Source organism: Lepisosteus platostomus, chromosome 13 (genome assembly GCF_059453375.1).
Source record: "Lepisosteus platostomus isolate fLepPlt1 chromosome 13, fLepPlt1.hap1, whole genome shotgun sequence".
Classification (NCBI taxonomy): Eukaryota; Metazoa; Chordata; class Actinopteri; order Semionotiformes; family Lepisosteidae; genus Lepisosteus; species Lepisosteus platostomus.
Window position 1 is genome coordinate 39,427,625 of NC_142623.1, and position 18,288 is coordinate 39,445,912.

An 18,288-nucleotide genomic window follows, 5' to 3' on the forward strand; every position below is an offset into this window, starting at 1 on the left:
GGACTGACACATAGTGCTGACACACTCATGCAGATTAAAACAATCCATGAAACCCAAAATGGTTCTGAGGAGTGTGGAACAAGCTAGCCCCCTATTTTGTTGAAGACAATACCCTGGCATCTTAAAGACACAGCTGAATAAGATCCTGGGATCTGATAACCATTTACTACCAAAAGGGCCAGATAGACTAGATTCTTCTTTCTGACGTTTTCAAATCTGATGTTTAAACCATAATTTAATTTAACTATAGAAAAACTGGATGATGGCAGGACTTCTGGCAGGTTGTGTGCGGGCTTCAACACAATTTACAATGTTAAACACCTCTCCTGTACTACAATGATGAGCTCCAGGTAAAACTTGACTTCTAGCAATTGACCAGGGGGCACAAACAAGAGTTTCATCAGAATGCAGTAGTTAGAAGGTTTCCGAGAGAGGCTGTTTTTTTTTTATTTCTTATATTCTTAAAGCAAGACAAATAAAAAAAATCTCAAATGAAAATCACACACAACTCCGATCTGATCCTGGAGTCTTCAGTGTCCTAGTGAACAGACCTAGCAGGACAGAAAGGTCTGTAAGCATGCTAGTAGACAAAATAAATTATCTTCAACCACAGAGTACAACAGCATCAGTGTATCAGACTACTGTCTGTCTGTGTGCACTGTGTGTTTATTTAAATATGTCTAGCTTATCTGCCATATTGTTTTTCTTTTATGCTATCCCTGGTCTGTTAATGTTTTCCTATTACAACTGATAATATACATTAGACATTTAGCAATTGTTTCATTGCTTCACTTGAGACTCTAAAGTATAGTGTAATCTGATGACTATTTTTAATTCACTCTAGTGGTTGCAGAAAATGTTACAGTCTGATATAACAATTGAGGGTGAAAATTTCAAGCAAGATTTCAAAAGCAGACAATGAGAATTGCTAAAGTACAATTGCACAATTAGGTCATGTGTTTTTGTTAGCTAACGTGCTAGATATGCGATTATTTATTATGTGCTAGAGTCATCCAGGCATACACAGTGTTCAATTCAAAACAATTTTTGTTCCAATATATATTTAAAAAAGGATCTTAATTGTTAACAACAAGGGCCAACATTTTTGGAGTTTCATATCTCACTTTTCTTTGGCTGTTCTTTTTAATCCTTCAGCCTGCTTTTCCTAATTCCCTTTTTTTTCTTTCCTCCGCTTCATAAAATCCATTTGTAAAATGGGACAGGTTCTCAAAATGACCATTTAGCAAGTCAGTTGAAGGGACTGATAGAAAATACGTTTATTTTTCTGAAGATGTTTTGCCTGCCCAATGACACTCGCTTAAAATAAGAATACAATTTACTGTATGAACTTGAACTTGAACTATGAAGTGTTCATAGAGTAAATTCATAGTAATTGATAACTAATGAAGAAACACCAAATGTATAGTATCCACAGTATTTCCTTTGGTGACCCAAAAGTTAAATTAGACATTGACAGAAAGATCACACTATAGCAATTCAAAGACTTCATAATCAATTAGCTGTGCCTGTTAGTTCAATAGGATCAGAGCACCTAATTATTAGATTCAGGGACATATTTACTGACAACAATAAATGTCAACTCATTTGAATGTGTTTAAGTAGAATTAATCCTGTTTCTTTTTCTCCTTAACTAACTAAGCAAAAGTCACTAATGTTACATAGATCACAAATTGTTCAAAAGTGAACAGCTAGTGTATTTTTCCTGTCATTTTAGATTATTGTTATTGGAGCAGTCACACTGCATATCTTTTTTATTAACTGCAGTGCCAACATCTGACTCCTTTGGAAATACAAGCTAATGAAGCATGCACATATGTAACCTGTTTTTTATTGCACTTGTAAATCTCCGCATTTACACTATACAGATATTTTTATCATGAACCACTTTACATGTAGGAGGGTAACAAGTTATTCCATCAATAAAATGAAAACCCGGGTGATGCAAGACAGTACCAACAGCCCCACCTTGCAGTAGATCAGGAGAAGCTACTTCATCAGTTGATTAAGATGGAATTTTAGTGAGGTTAAATTGTGCAAGTAAAGGGTAGACTTTAACCAGGACAATAGGTTTAACACTTCTTTTTCTATTGCAATAAGGTTTAAAGCTCTTGATGCAACACACTGTGCATCAAAAGCCAGTGCACCTGCAAAGACAAGAATTTAATCAAGTGAACTTTCCCTGCCAGCTTCCATGAGCTCTTTCATCTTTCTCTAGAAAACATCCCATGGCTAGATGAAAAGTGGCAAAAATCAAGTGGAGCTCATAATCATAACCTCGTCTGCACCATGATGCTACTTTGTCTGGAGTAAAGCTGAGTCAGTGAGATGGGAGATGCAATCCAGATCTCCATAAAAATGCCATCAAACTCCAAGAACAAAAGCCCAGTTTTGATGGAATGTCTGCTGACATTTCCTCTGGTTCTCTCTCCCACACACGGTTCTCCTTCGGAGAGTCACGATAGCTGGAATTAAGAGCTGATTATTATCAGTGGAAGCAGCACCAGTTTGCAATAACCCAAACAGCTAAGTCTGGTTATGAGCAAGAGAAGGAGACGCCTGTTTTTAAGGGGAAAGTCATTGAAATGTTTGCATTATTGTAATTAAATGCTTATTAGCTCTACAATATTAAGAATGGTATATAAAGTTTTGTTCTAGTGAGCACAATATATTCACTGTACAGATAAACACATAATGGCCTTTGGATAACATGATCGATTAGTTCTAGTTTATTTTGCAATTAACAGAAAACCTCAAATGATTAAAGAATCACCAATTCAGCAGTAAAGTCTTAGGACCACCTTTTTTTAGTCTTTGTGAAGCAAATAAACCAGATAAGTTATCTTGTCAAATAATATTATGTAGCCTATAAAAGTGGTCAGAGGCAGATAACCTCAGCAAATACAGAATTTTGTATCACATGAGGAACAAATCCTAGAGATCAATGAGACTCTGATCATCAAAAACTAAGCTTGTTATAGTGTGGAAACAAAACGTAATAAACCTAAGAAGGCATAGCTTGTTTAAAAATCCATGACCAAGCTGGGGTCAAAGTGTCCACAATCCTTAAGAAAATTACCCAGTGGAGTTTACTAAGCACCTTGTTGGACACGGGAAATCAGGCAATCATTAGTTTTTTGTCAAAGGCCACTTTTTATGAATGAGTCCCCTGTGGACTTCAGAGAGGCTCCCAGATCTTCAGTTACACACTTGGCTTTCATTGCAGGTTTGCACCTGAGAACAGGACGTAAATTGTGTGCCATGACCTGTAATTCTTACAATCCACAATTGGTCACAGCAGCAGGATAAGATGGCATAAAGACCTTTGAACTGCTCACCACTGCTGTTGCCATGAACAGTGATTCCTTTGCTTCTGCTGATACGGAACGTATGCAGTTGTGTCTAAACCAACCTACTGACACGAGGAGAGATCAGAAAGCCAAAGATGCACTCAAACCATCTGGTCAGTGCTTTGCAACAGCCAAATTCCCCAATACTTTCCATTGCAGACTCACCGAGCTATTCTGTTTATTGAATATGGTGAAAATAGCAAAGCCTTTCATTGGAATGTATCTTTTGAACCAGCTGTTAATTCTAATTTTTCAAAAAGGACTTTCAAGCAGGCAGTTCCAAATCAATAGTTTGTTACAGCTGTTCATTCATTGGTCAATGCCACAGAGCTACAGCTGAAAATCCTAACAACCTGCACACCATCTCTTTTGAAATGTTATGCCAATATTTGTTTTCTTTCCACATAATAACCATCAAGAAGTTCTTATGTCAAAATTCTGACAAGTTGATTACAAAATATAATACATATTCTGTATCGTTTGGTTCCTGAATGAGTAAACCTTAAATAATGTGCAGTCTAGTTCCTTTTCCAAACCGCTGCATTGTTAGGTATGGCTTTTATTGATTTATTTAATATTGCACTGGCATTTCCTCCAAATGGTATACATATTTTCTTAATATTTGCAAATAATTTGTTTATTCAGACCACCTAAGGGTGTACAGGTTTCTGAAATGAGGAAACATTCTAATCACGCTGACAATACTGATTACAAATACAAAACAAGATGTGGGAAGTTACCTTTTACCTCCAGCTTGAGTCCAACTGGGAAGTTCATGGACTCAAGTTTCAAAGCCTCCCAGAACCTACAGGTAAGTCTCGTCTCCTCTGATGTGGTTGGTCCCATTGTTATGATTGTTGCTGGCTGTTTCTTTTTTGGACTGGGCTGGGTCTTTTGGCTTAGGCAAAGGTTATGTGTTTATGCTGGAGTCAAGGGAACTGGGGTTCACATCATATCTAGGATGTGAAGCAACAGCTTGGCTATATATTACACTGTAAATCTGGATAGAAGTGCAGGGAAATTCTTCCCAGTTTTCCCAGCTAAACACATTTTTTTCTCCAAAGTTTTCAGACCTTATTTATTAATTCTATCTCCTGGTGGTCTGCTGTTCATCACTCATATGGTAGATGATAACAGTAAAAGCCTTTTCAGGCTTAGCATGTGGGTACCTTTGTATGTATTTATCTTATACTCTTTGTATAAATATACAACAGTGAGTATGTTAAGAAGATGGATGGTACTGTGAAAAGGGAGCCTATTTATTTCCAAATCATATAGGTTTTAAATATGAAAATATATAGCGGCATAATGCTTTCAGTGTGCTTGAAGTAAACCATATGAAGGAAAACAAAGGGCCTTCTGTGTTCCAAGTACTGCAGCTTCCACACCCCCTTTCCCTGTGTCTGTGTCTCAGGAGAAAGGGATTGAATGTACCAGAGAGAGAGGAGCAGGAGACAGAAACTGAGAAGGAGAGAGATAGAGGTGTGTGCAGATAACAGGAGCTGGACGACCCTGCTACTGCACGCAGCTTTCAGTCAGGAGTCCAGGTGAACTGTCCTGCTGCGAGATGTGAGACCTGAGACCTGAGACCAGGTCTGAATGAAAAACCAGCATTTGTGTGCTGAAACAGCAATGGCAGACGACTTCAGCATGTAGGTGGGTAGACTTTGTGCAAATGTTTTCTCTGAGTGCAGGTAATAAAAGGTGCAGGGGCTGCCAGCAGCGTTAACTAACAATTGCTCTCAATCGTGGGGGACAAAGAAAGACTACACACAAGGCGTTTTAGTCCCAAGGCAAGGCGTTTAAAAACATAAGGATTTTTAAGAGCTTTTTTTTTTGTCAAAGAGTAATGTTTACATATCAAAATAATGCAATAGAAGTGCAAAGGAAAAAAATATATATTTTTCTCTAATGAAATGTACTTGTTTTGTCAAGTAGTTTAGGTAGAGTTCAGACTATATTTGGTGACAGTGAACATCTTTTGTTGAAATATGTTAAACAAAGTAGTAGTTGTTTGGTAAACAGCTTTAAAAATTCTACAAAGTCAAGCATGGGTTAGTTTATGAGTGGGAAGTGTGACTGCTTGCAAAATGCATGTATCACAGTGACTTTTGCAAAGTTATGCATTCAACCTTAATCTGTAAATCACATCTCAGCAAAGGCACGTTAAAGTTAAGGCAATAAACACAAGCTGTTATGATTTACTTAATTATTTCCAGAGCTCCACTCAGGAAGAGGTCCTCAAAGTAATTCATCAAGCTTTGAAAGTCAGAGCCACGGGACTTGAGAGTATGTAAACCAACTTAGGAGTAGACATCTACAGAGAAACCTCCATATTATTGAATTAGTTAATGGCAAAATGCAACAGAAATACATTTTTAATTCATTTCAATTCATTTAATTATCAGCTAATATACAATTTATTAATGTGCAAGCTATTTTTAAACTTATGCATGAATACTCAGAAATAAGCATGATTGTCTTAACATAATTTTCACATAAGTAAAAAATAGTAACATTGTAAGGCTGTAGAGTTACCTATAAGAAAGAGAGTAAGTTTTTAAACTTGAGACTGAGCAACAGAAGCCCTTTCAGCCTGTTTTGTGGTGATGGCTACTGTAACAGGAAAGGCTACCTTTTACTGACCATTTGCAATGTCTTTGTGCATTTGTAATTAAACACTGCACTGAAACAGCAGATGGTGTATCAGATGTAAAAGGCCATTTGATGGGTATAACTCATATATTATTTACTACCTTTGTGGATACAGAGTATAATACAGTAGCATCATTAGATGTGTATTAGGAAATAATTTCAATCACATCTATTGAATAAAATAGAAAACAGAAAACACCCACCGTCCACAGTATACAAAACATAGTCTGGAAATTTAAATCTTTATATACAGGTACTGTACTGTATGCAGTTAATCATTTGCTAATTGCTTATTTGCACTTACCACAGACACAAACAATCTAGGATTAAATGTTGGAAATAGGTATTAGATTTCATTTTTGTAAAGACGTTGATATTTCTGGGTAGTCAACAATAATATCGGGGTGAGTGGATCTTGCAAAGCACTTTGGTCTGTTTGTGTAATCCCATAAGGATAGATATAATTGAAAGGAGCTAGTTGCCAAGAGAGAGGATCACAGAGGATCTATGCCTTTGTGGTGAAAAAGCTGTCCGACATATCAGATATTTTACAAAAGTAGTGCAATGAAGTTTTTTTTCCGTGTGTTCCAATGCTAGAGAAAATAATACCAGCAACAGCAAATGGAAAGTGTTGGGAAAAGTGTTTCAGGGAGACGGAGTAAAAAGAGGTTTTAGAAACAACTAGTACAGTACCTTGACAGTTGGGAAAAGTACTGTACATTGCATTCTCACCTTGGGATTTACTCATGTGAACTGGTGGAAAATCCACCACAGGAAATGTGTGGTTCATTTCAATTTTCATCAGTTGAAGTTCAAATAAATAACAGGTTACATTGTGACTCTCCCCAGAAAATTAGCTCAAAAGAAATTCGTGAAGCTTTCCAAAGCTGTAACTGTTAATGTGCTCTTTGGAACTCTGTCATCAAACACCACAAGCTGAAGCATGTCTGCTGCCACAGCCTGTGAAGAATTAGCTAAGCAATACCTGTCAGATTTGCCACTGAGTGCCAAATGATTTTCAAGTCCTCAAAGGTCTGAATGGGGCTTTGTTTCATCGGGATTGGGTCCATCCTCTTTAAAAACATTAAAGTGATTTCTTCAATGGCCTATTAGAGAAACAAGACAAGGCCAAAAAAGAAGAGAAAACATACATGTGATAATATTTTTGGAGAGCATGTTAATTGCACTAGGAAACATCAATTAAAGGCATGATAACCATGACATTGTGCAAAGTACTGTGCATGATTGTTTTAAAAAATTACAGAAACTTTTGAAAGGACACAGCATGTACATAATCTGATGAAATATGAGTCATAATGTACCATTTAACTCATTATGATATTATTAATTCCATCTTAATTAATTATATTGTGCATGCAATAATTAGACTAATTTAGAACAAGCTCATCATTCACATAAACAACAACCACTTAAGAACAACCTCAGTGCTGCAACAACTGAGATTACATTTTCGTCAGCAATTCATCTGATAGACATTAGACATCGACATCATGTCAATTACATCTGTAATTTTAATGATTTCCTTCTTTCCTTTGCTGGGACATTTTTGTCGTTTGCTTTGTTTGTTTGAAATGATGGAGTTTACACAACGTCATTATTAATATGCTATCTTAAATTCCAGCAATATATAACATATGTGGAGTTAACACATACTGTATAGTATACGGAGTTAAAATGTAATATACTGTTCTGTTGCTATCCCCCAGTATTTAAAGCTATAAGGATCTGGAAATCTGTGTATGTTAGTATAAGAGGTGTTTCAAATTGGTACATGTCATTTAGCCCATCCTGTATTTTTGGACATACAGTTGTGTGGTGTTATACTCCTTACCAACTCTCATTACCTTTTCACTTGTGGTGAGTTTGCTTTAGTATGTGCAAACCCAGTTGCCTTAATGTTCATTGACACTGTTCCTTTAGTATCCTTTTCAGGCCAGAGTTAGGAGTTAGAGCCTGTCTAGGATGGGTCATATGAGCTAAAGGAATAAAGATTAATTGATCATTAGAAATGACACCTTTTTAATGTTTATCCCTGGGAAATCAAAAAGCTTCTTAACCTGACAACTTGTCCAAACATAGCGCCCATTTTTCACAGTCTTGCTTCGGTACACTTTGCAGATTTGCAGCTTTTCAACGCCTGTGTGAAAGCTATTGTGTGAGTGTATGTGCATAGTGATGTTTCTCTGGAAAAAAAGGTGAAACAGCCTCTTTGTTTGCAGAGTGAGTCAGCTGTGGCAGTGTGGGCTATAGGGTGTCAGGAGGAGGCTGGGTGGATGTATTTAACAAGACCCTGATGTCTTGGCTCTGCACAGCTGCGACAGTGAGGTATTCAACAGGCAGAGACAAGCCCGACTCCTCTGAATGGTATTTCCGAATCGCAATAAACTGCAAAGCATTAGTTACACCTTTCTGATGGGCAGGACAGTCTTGAATGTAAAAAGTGAAAGTTAAGGGAGCACTTAAATGTAATTGTTGAAGCTACTGCTCAAATTACTTTTAAAGCATGTTTTTGTTTCCAAAGAGAAAGAAATGTGTGTCATGAAAAGATTTTCCACACACCTTCTGCTATCAGTACAAACACATTTTTGCTGAATGGCATATGGAAAATGCCCATCACAACTAAGAACAGAAACTGCATTTTTAGACATACGGTGGCTAATTAAAAGTCATAACATGGAGCTTTCAAAGTCTTCATGACAAGAAGTACAGTATGAGCTTCCCATTTGTCTTCAAATACCCACCAAGTGATGAAAACTGAAAAAAGATATGGTCTTGCTCCAGACACCCCGTTCAGGGCAATTTTTTATCTAAAACTATGGATTTCAAATGATTCCTTTTTACTACTTCTTAGTGTATGAATATAAAGGCCTCTCTGTCCAGGTTGGTCAATTTTGTGATCTAAATAAGAGGTTCCATATGCACAGTAATCACTACTACCATGTTTTAAAAACAAAGGAAGTGCAATTAATAAACCTACTTTGCAATCAGCTATGAGCTAGAATTGAGTTCTGACAGACACACTTGCTAACTTTTGCCTCTGGCAGGGATATTTTAACTAAGATTTGACATGGTTCTTGAAGAAACCATGGTTGTATCACATCCAGTTATTGTGCTGCTCTCTGCTTTGAGTAGGGCTACAAATATGAAATATTTTGTGTCTAGGAGTAGAGGTCAGAACAAGGAATGTGAGTTTTAAGCTTTCTTTTCTCCTATTACAGCTGGTTAATATGGGAGGACTTTACGTTTTTCTCTTACAGACATGCATAATGCAAACTTTTCTGATGCTGCAATGTAAAAAACGATATACATGACTTTTCTATTTTGCCACTAAAAATGTAGCTGAAGGAACAATCCTGAATTTTTATCAGGGTATTTTGAATGTATTGTACATTGCAAAGTCTGTGTGAGATACAAGAATATCGATCAGCGTGCTATTTTTTTTCATTCCAACAGTATATCACTGTTTTCATATTCACATTTCATATGAAACAGGAAAAACATTATCTCTCAGTCATCACTTTATATAAGCCAAATTGACATACAGTAAAGTAAAGTACATTGAGAACAGAGGTCACTTAAATTGATGTCTCTCTTCAATTGGCCTGCTCAATAGGGTTTTCTGCCCTTTTATAGATGCAGCCCAAACAGTCATTTTTGAGGTCCTCCTGCCCTTTTGTACACAGACACCAAACTCCTATTTTTTAAAGAATCATTTTAAGTTTTTGAGGTTGATAATGCTGCCAAGACAAACAGTGGACAGGAATTCCACATTAAAACATAGAAGAAACATACTAATTCTGTAGCTGTACTACAAAGCTGAGGGATTTCTGCATACTCTGTAGATGAAAAAATCAAGAAATTCAAAATATCTTAAGAATGACTACAAGGTTTGCTCATGAGCTACTCATTCATTATTTACGCACATTAATTTGATGTAATTGAGACAACACCCTTGTTTTAGATTCGCTTGCCAAAAACAAGTAGAAACGCAGTCCTCTGTTGCTAATACCCACCACCGAGAGCATTGAGAATTCATTTAATCTAAGGTCGCATTTAAACTTTCAAGTATCCAAAAGGAAATTGTCAATGACATATTTTTAGTATAAGTCGTGATGCTCTAATCTGACTGTCAGAATGTTTTATTTCCTGACTGTTGAAAAGCATTCCTTGTGTGTTTAAACAATACACAAATCCCTGATTACCTTCAAATAAACAAAGTCTGTAAGTGATACTCTTCTACTGAGCTCCCCACAATGTCTAGATATGTAAAATAAAATAGATCTTGTCCATTTAAATCGTGCTTTTCCGGGAAGGCTGAGTCTGTTATTGATTCAGTCATCATAATGTGCCAGAACATGTAGCAATTAGGCAAGCTAGAGCATCAGACTCAGCAGAGACAGTGATCTGTGATTAAAGCTACTGGAACACAGCGGAGAGGAATCTGGCTCCGGATACAACATTGGGCATTGCAGGCGGTGGGTCGGAAATTTGTGGGAAGTGGTCCAAATTACGTCAACAGAACCAGCAATCCCCTCAGTCAGAGCCCGGCTTTCAAATGGCATCTGATGCTCAAACAGCATTAGTGAAACAGGATCCCATTCTTGAGGAAGACACTAAACGGAATAACTGAGTGCTGGGTTTGACTAGCATGTCTGTTTTCACAAAGCCTTGGGTTCGGCATCCACTGGAGGTGAACCAGTGGCTACCTTGTGTAAGAGCGTGTTTGTGGTACCCAACCAGTTGGTAGCTTTTGACATTTTTGGGATGTACTTTAGAATACGTGAGCAGTCTCAAGTGGAAGGAAGATGTGTGCTTAAGAGGCTACTTTGTGAATAATGGGAGTTTAGTTGGCATTTATCTCTCACCGTTCTTTTTGAGATTTTGTTCTTCTCACATGAGCAAAACTCACAAATTCAATGTGAAAGCGTGCCTACACTAAATTAGTTAGTATTCAATTCTTCCACCAAAACACATTCACGAGAAAAGAAAGCACTTTACAAAAATGATGGTGATACCAGAACACGCTCCATAGCCAGTAGCTGAAGCTGATTCTCTAGAAAAGAAACATCCAGAAGGTACCCTCAAATTAGTTACTAGTTACCAAAAGAGAGTCTGACTGAATAGCCTCCTCTCATTCACAGTCTTTCTTAGGTTCTTGTATGCTTCCTTAGTTGATTACACAGTCTGCAAAATAGCTAAAGTTGTCAGTTCCATCCTGTCATTGTTTGACCAAGGTCACCAGTCTGGAGCTCCAAAAAATTCCATAACCTTAAATGCCTTTTTTATTAATGAAAACCACTTCTCGTCATCTAAAACTTGCTTTGTTGTGAAGAGGCAGCCAGATGGCAGCCAAATGTTACGCGATCCCCACTATCAGTCATCTGACCACTTATCAAGTCTTTTTTTTTTTACCCGACAATGTCATAAATTAATAATTTGGAAAGCTGTGTTTTTATTCTGCAATGTGGAAACCGTAACTGTCTTGTTCTAAAATTAATCAGACATGTTCATGTCAAATTGGTTATTCCCTTCCTAAACATTAGAAAACATTAAAGACGTTTAACGGATTTTCTTCTTTGCACATTATATTAAAACAGTTGCTACAGTAGCTTTTTCCCTGCTCATGGTCCTTCTTCCTTTCAGTCTGTAAAACTGGAAGTTAGTTCATCAAGGTTACAGTATATCGGGTTTTGAAGCACTTAACCATCCCTCTCAGTTCTGTTATCCTGCAAACGTGTGACATCTTCAAATAGTAAAAGAGTGGCTCAACTGACTCTTTGTTTGAAGACTTCTCAGCTGTAAAACTGATGTATTCCAGCCAAAAATATTTGTGTAGGAGGAGATTAGTGCTATTTGGCAGGGGGAAGGGTTCATTAAAAATAATCTTAACCATATTAGAAGGACAGAGAGACCACAGTCTTCGTAGGAAACGTCCCTCCCTTTTCTTTTTGACAAAGTATGTGCGGACTGTTAATTTAGATATATCACTGTGCTTGAAAAGTAATTGGTAGAAGGACTTAATGTGTTGTCTTGCTAGAACTAACTTACGGGAAACTCCGGTCACTCCCTTTGGCGAATGTTTTCTTTTTTAAGCATTGAGATAGCATTGTTAAATACAACATCTCCTCTTTCGTGGGTCCCAGCAGAAAACAAGGAAATTAAACAATTTCAGAGCTCTTACATATTTGCACTAATTAAGTCATTTTATTAGTATGTTTTCAGTTTCATTCTCATACAATGTCTCTACAGAAGGAAGCTGAATTATAGCTTTCTTAATATATTAAGATATACTTGTTGTATTATTAAAAAAAACTCTAAGTTGATGTATGCTTCAAAATTAACTATTTTCTGAAACATTAAGGTGAAATCCTATTCCTCTATAACATTTAAATATGAACAAAAATAAACACTGACCAGTTTAACTATTCACTCCTCATTGGGGAAATGAAAAATGAAAATTTAGACTGCAACTGTATTCTAAAACATTTCATTTCAAAAACTGCTACTTTTTCTTCATAAGATTAAGAAATGATTGTTGGCTCTTAGATAAGGTCATTTAGCCCATCTGGCCCAGTTGGTATTTAGTACAGTAGCTTATTGTTCCGAGTACCTCATTCAGGCATTTCATGAAGGAAGCTAGGGTATCGGCTTCAAAAATTAATTTTAAAAATTTAGCAAAACATACCTCAGCAGGGACCAACTTCTCTCTTATTTTCGTTTACAGGTAGCTGCTAAGTGGGAGTCAGTGGAATTACACAACAGAGTGCAGGCCGGGTGTACCAAAACAACAACCAGTCCCCAGAGCTCGGACTTTTTAATTCCCCTCACACCATCTGGGGACAGTCTTCACAAGAGTCTATTAGAAAAGCCACAGAGCACAAAAAAACAGCGGAAAACAAGAAGAAAGACATTCAGCAAAACAAAACCAGACCAAATAACTTCACAGTGACTGCCACCCTTTCATTGGCCTCGACCTGGAGGTTTTGAGAAGTATCGATCCCTCCACTTGTTTACAGGAAAGTAAACGGTTTAACATGCATTTCAGGACAACAGAGGAGTTAAAAGTGACCCATGGAATCAGAATTGCGCTTGAAGTGAATAGATCATAGAAATCACACATAAACCCAGCAAGAACAAAATCATAGTTTATCGAAATTAAAATGATTGTCTGCATTTATCTTCACTAAAATTATAATTACAAAATATTTTAAGCACTTAAGCACTGGCGTATTGAAAATGTTGATGTGACCACTACAGTCTCCTTTATCTCCTGGGACTGTTTCTAAGATCCTGAAAGACACTAATAAGGCTAAAGATACTCTTTTTTTTCAGCTCCTCAAAGTCTGTTTTCCTTGACTCGCAGCCAGAAGTAATTGCCAGTTTTATTAAGAAAATACTAACATAAAAACACTTATTTATAGAAAGTGAACAAAGAAAAATATCTGTATTCAAACTTTACAAAAAGTTTTGAAACAAGGATAGGAAGCAAATTTGTTTGCTCATTTTATGTGAAGGCCTGCTGTGGCCTTCAACCAACGGCAAAAGAAACAAATCTGGAAGGCTTCAAAATGACCTTTCTAACTTCAGTATACACTCAGACATGTACACACCAAAAACAGCAACAGAGGAAGTTCTAAAACATTGTTGTGGTTTGTTTAAAGTGTAATGAGAAGTTCCTAACATTTACTGGAGCTAGCAGTTCATTCTTACTCTGTACGCAGCAAGAAAGATAATCTACCCAGGAGACTTTCCAATAGAGGCCAGATTTATGTTTATGAAAGTGCCTGCTACCGGATTAAGACATGATGGTCAAAAACATCCTGTATTTGGGACATTCAGCACTGTTTTAAGCAAATAAAGTGGAACTAGTTTGGCCTTTACAGGAACCAAAGTAGAGCACACTCAATGTTAAGCAATTCTGATGGCAATATTTTTTGTGGGAACTGTTCCAAACTACCCTCTCTGGGATTTAAGGGGAGGTCTTCTTAGATTTAAACAAAAACAGCACATGATGATGTGAAAGTATTCTTAGCATTCATCTTCTTCTTGTTGTTGTTCCATTATCAAACACTCTTTAACGGGAGCCAGAGAGAAGAAATCGGCCATAAACAGAACAATTCATTTTTTATAAACTGAAGACCAAAGAACTCCATAATGTTGAAAATTGATGTGCATCCTGATGTTGCTGGAGGGTCTCCTGCTCAAGCTGGGGACGTTTGCAAAGAGAGTGGTGGTAGTTTAAAACCCAGCGTCCCTCTACAAGGCTACGGCCTATCTGGGGATACAGAGAGTCCTGCTTCAGAACCTGATGTGAATAAAACCGTGCAAAACCAAGGACTACCACAAACCACCACCTGGTCTTCAACAGCACTGAGTCAACACAAAGAGGTGGAGCAGGACAAGAAAGTGAACCAAACCATCAGGAGAGGAATGAGCTGGACTGGTCCCAGTTCTGCAGCGGCAGGCTGGACCAAGAAGCCCAGCCAAGAGAGACAGAGGCCACTGGCTGTAACAGAGCCACCCTGGAAAGAAGGGGGGAGCAACAGAGATGAGGAGATTCAGGACCAGGAGTGGAAGGCGGTAAAGGTGAAACCAGTGGTCAATGCCAGCACCAATCAACAAGGACGAAAAACAAGTAAATATGCCTTTATTCTTTTAGAAATCTGTTCAGTTCTGAAACTGACCTGACTGTTTCAGTATTGAAACTGGTCAGACTGTTATATTCCGCTGATATGCATTTGTCCAGCAGTCAAGAATTAGTGATAATGACGGTGATAAATGACAAAAAAGAAAACACGTTGGAAAGAATACTTGATATCTGTATATGAAAAATACTTTGAATTCAGAAATACTTTCTGAATGTGTTTTGTACATTTTACTGGTATCTGTAAGATTTAAACTAACAAAGATTTAATTGGCATTCCTAGTGAATATGGACAATGACATCAAACATTAATGTCAGTTAATATAGACATCATGTATAATGCTTTATCCCATCATAAAGAAAGAATTTTAATCCTACTAAAAAGAACAGAGACAGGAAAAAAAATGAAGAAAACAGATTTTTGACTTGACTGGCACAAACTATTAAAAGGAATAATTCAAGAGACTTAGCAAAACATCTGTTTCCTTGCGGTCAGAAACAGAATATAAAACATGAATGCCGTCATTCAAAAAAGCTTTTGGGTTCTCACCATACTTCATAAAACCATCTTAGACTACAAATGTCTGACCTTTCAGGATATTTGCTAGGAAAGAACTATGATAGATTATCCAGCTCGTAGTCTTCTAAACTGTTGAGTAACATTTGTAATTCACTTGAATGATGAACATTAAAAAACATGACTGGGAACATGTAGGTATTAATTTGACTATCTTTTATATCCGGGAGGGCAGCTCCAGTTCTCAGTGGTCTGATGGTCCTTTGATTTTTATTGCGCCTGAACTTAATGACATATTAAAATTAACTATTTTTTGGACAGAAGTGATATCACCAGTTTTCTAGCCATTTATCACTTGCTAATTGAAAGACATATTTAAAACCTGCAGGTTCCTCTTCTGCTGGAGGCCTCATATATGTAATCATTTGGTATATAAATCGTATACATCGGGAAGATCTTGCGCTTGGCAAAATTGTGTAAATGTCTTGTGTAGCCCACTCAACATTTTTATTTAAAACTTATCAAGGAGACCATTGCATGGCTGGACATAATTCAAAACAAAAGCTTTCAAAGAAACTAATGATATTGCAATTGACTGAAATGAAAAAGCTCATAGCAAATGTTTTATGTTCGAACTTGCCCCTATCTGTTGATCACAAAATCAGAGAGGGTTTAATTGAAATATGAATTGTCTGCTTGAACAATGGATAATATGAATGCTCTGGCTTGTTTTTGTCATGTCTAGATTTGAACACTTTTCGCAGAGTGGTTTTACAAGTGAAATTCAGTGAAAATATGCGGTGGTCCCATTTGCATGCTGAAAAGATTAGCTCAAAGATCTTAAATGGAACATCAGCACATCCAATATGGTACCCAAACTGAGTCATGCATCTACTGTTACTTGAAAAAAATATCTATTTTTACCAAAACAGTTTGATATTGTTACCTAAGAAAAGAACATACTTGTAAGAAAGGTCACTGACAGGAAGAGGCCATTTGGCCCATATTAATTGTTTGGTAGTTAGTGGCTAATAGATCCAGCCACTTCTTGAAAGAAGCCCAGGTATTGGCTTCAAGCACATCGCTGGGCTGCTTGTATTGTACTCCCACGGCCATCTGGGTAAAGAAGTTCTCTGTTTAAAACACACTTCCACATACTGTAGTGTGCACCTGTGTCCTCTGGTTCCTGTTTCACTGTTAATCTTAAAGCATTCTACTGACTTCATTTTGCCAGAGCCTTTGAGGGTTTTGAATACTTTTATCAAGTCCCCTCATAGTCTTCTCTGTTCAAAACTAAAAAGGTTCAGTACCTTCAGCCTGCCAGTGTAGAACATTCCTTTCAGTCCCAAAATGTATCTGGCTGTTTGTTCTCTGGACAGATTCCTAAGCAGCAATATCTAAACATGGTGACCATGTACAAAAAAGCTTATGTCTTCCTTATCTGATGGCCTCTTCTTTAGAGAAGAGGGTTTGAGTTTAATGGAGCAGGAGCTGTGTATAACTGGGTGTCACATGGGAATCTGTGCATCCAAAACACAAATCTGTCAGTTTAGTACTTTGCCATCAACAGTTCCAGATAATTCCTTGCTCTCCCTGCTGCACTGCAAGAATGCTGATGTTATTCTACCCGAATGCCTCGTCCTAGTCTGAAAGTTTAGATCTGACAGTGGATCATTCCTCTGACAGACAGCTTGGAGCAGCAAAGAGAGTGCTCAAATTCTTCTCCTAAGCAGTACGGGCTAGAATCCTATCTGCACCTAGAGACCAAAGTCCAAGGTACGTTTGCATGAGAGTTTAATATCTGCCCTTTAAAAGGAAGGAAATTCTTCTGCACTCCCAGTGGACTGCTGCTTAAGGTTCAAAAAGGTCAGTCTTTAAACTGGGTAGGCTCGCCACAGATCAGTAGTTTGAATTCAGAAGGCCAGATGTCTTTAAACAGCCTCTAAATCCCCACATTCAGCAGTATGCTGGGGAGCTCTCCTTACCTTTCACATTGTGAACGCTAGAGGGCAGCCGAACGCAGAAGATTTAAATAAAACCGATGAAGATCTTCACAGCTGACTTTGAAACCTTTAAAAATGTTATCGTTCCATATAGATGATCTTAACCCAAATAGTAGAATCTAATTTTCTTGCTTCTATTTCATATGAACATGAGTTTCATACGGTGTTCAGTGAATAAATCCATTTATAGATCTCTTTAAATGTGCAGAGATATCCTTGGTATCTAAAGCAAAGCCTAGCATTCCATTTTTACTTAACTTTTTTTTAAATGATCCTGTCTGACATATATTTGGTTTGTCAAGTGATTAACTCAACTTTATATGGAACTCATTAATAATACCACTTAAATTATCCATCAAATTTCCCATTTGAGACAATAAAGAAACGTACTGTACTGTAACTCCTGTTGAATGGTGGTATCGGCCAATTCCCGATGAGCGATTTCTGCTATATTCTACTATATTTTACTGTTCATAAGAAGCATTAACGCAAAGCCCAGCAGAGATACAGCTTTTAGAAACAAGCCATTAGAAATCAGGAGATTGTGGAACTGAAATATAATCCAATGATTTTAACCTACAGGAATTAACCCAAGACATCTGCAGATCAATTATGATTCTTCTCCACCCAATTCAATTTACATTATTGTCTTTCATCACTTTGTTTCTCATAATATTAAAATATTTTGATTACAGATATATACAAGCTTATTCATACGATAGTATCACAATAGTAATATACAGGTATAGCATTAATTGTATCAGATTATACAGTATAATAGTTGGTGGAGAACACATGATTCAGTATTAGGGGCTTACGATTGAATCTTCTGTAATGAGCTGAATAAGAGTTCAGTGGTAGATATGATAGGCTGAGCAGCCTGTAATGTAGATAAATCTGCTCATCTTTCTTATCTCGTATGCTCTGCAATAATGTCTTTTCACTGTGATAAATGCAATACTTTGTAATAGAATTCTCACACAAAGAAAAATAGAACAGCAGTTTAACGAGTTAAAACAGTCCAAAGAGAAAAACATCATTTTCTGGGATACTTCTGCCTTGTATGGTGCTTTTGCTCAC

General features: G+C 37.1%; 1 protein-coding gene across 2 annotated transcripts in view; it reads left to right on the top strand.

Annotated features, from left to right (window-relative positions):
* The first annotated feature begins 4,800 nt into the window (after positions 1–4,800).
* synpo (synaptopodin) overlaps positions 4,801–18,288 on the top strand; it is a 32,640-nt gene continuing 19,152 nt past the window's right edge. The window contains exons 1-2 of one of the 2 annotated variants that reach the window (XM_088604604.1): positions 4,801–5,024; positions 12,769–14,679. In XM_088604604.1, coding sequence (XP_088460730.1) covers positions 14,199–14,679 — 481 coding nt within the window. In that variant the 5' untranslated portion in view covers positions 4,801–5,024; positions 12,769–14,198. The remainder of the gene's footprint in view (positions 5,025–12,768; positions 14,680–18,288) is intronic. The other variant, XM_088604605.1, reaches the window with a different exon arrangement.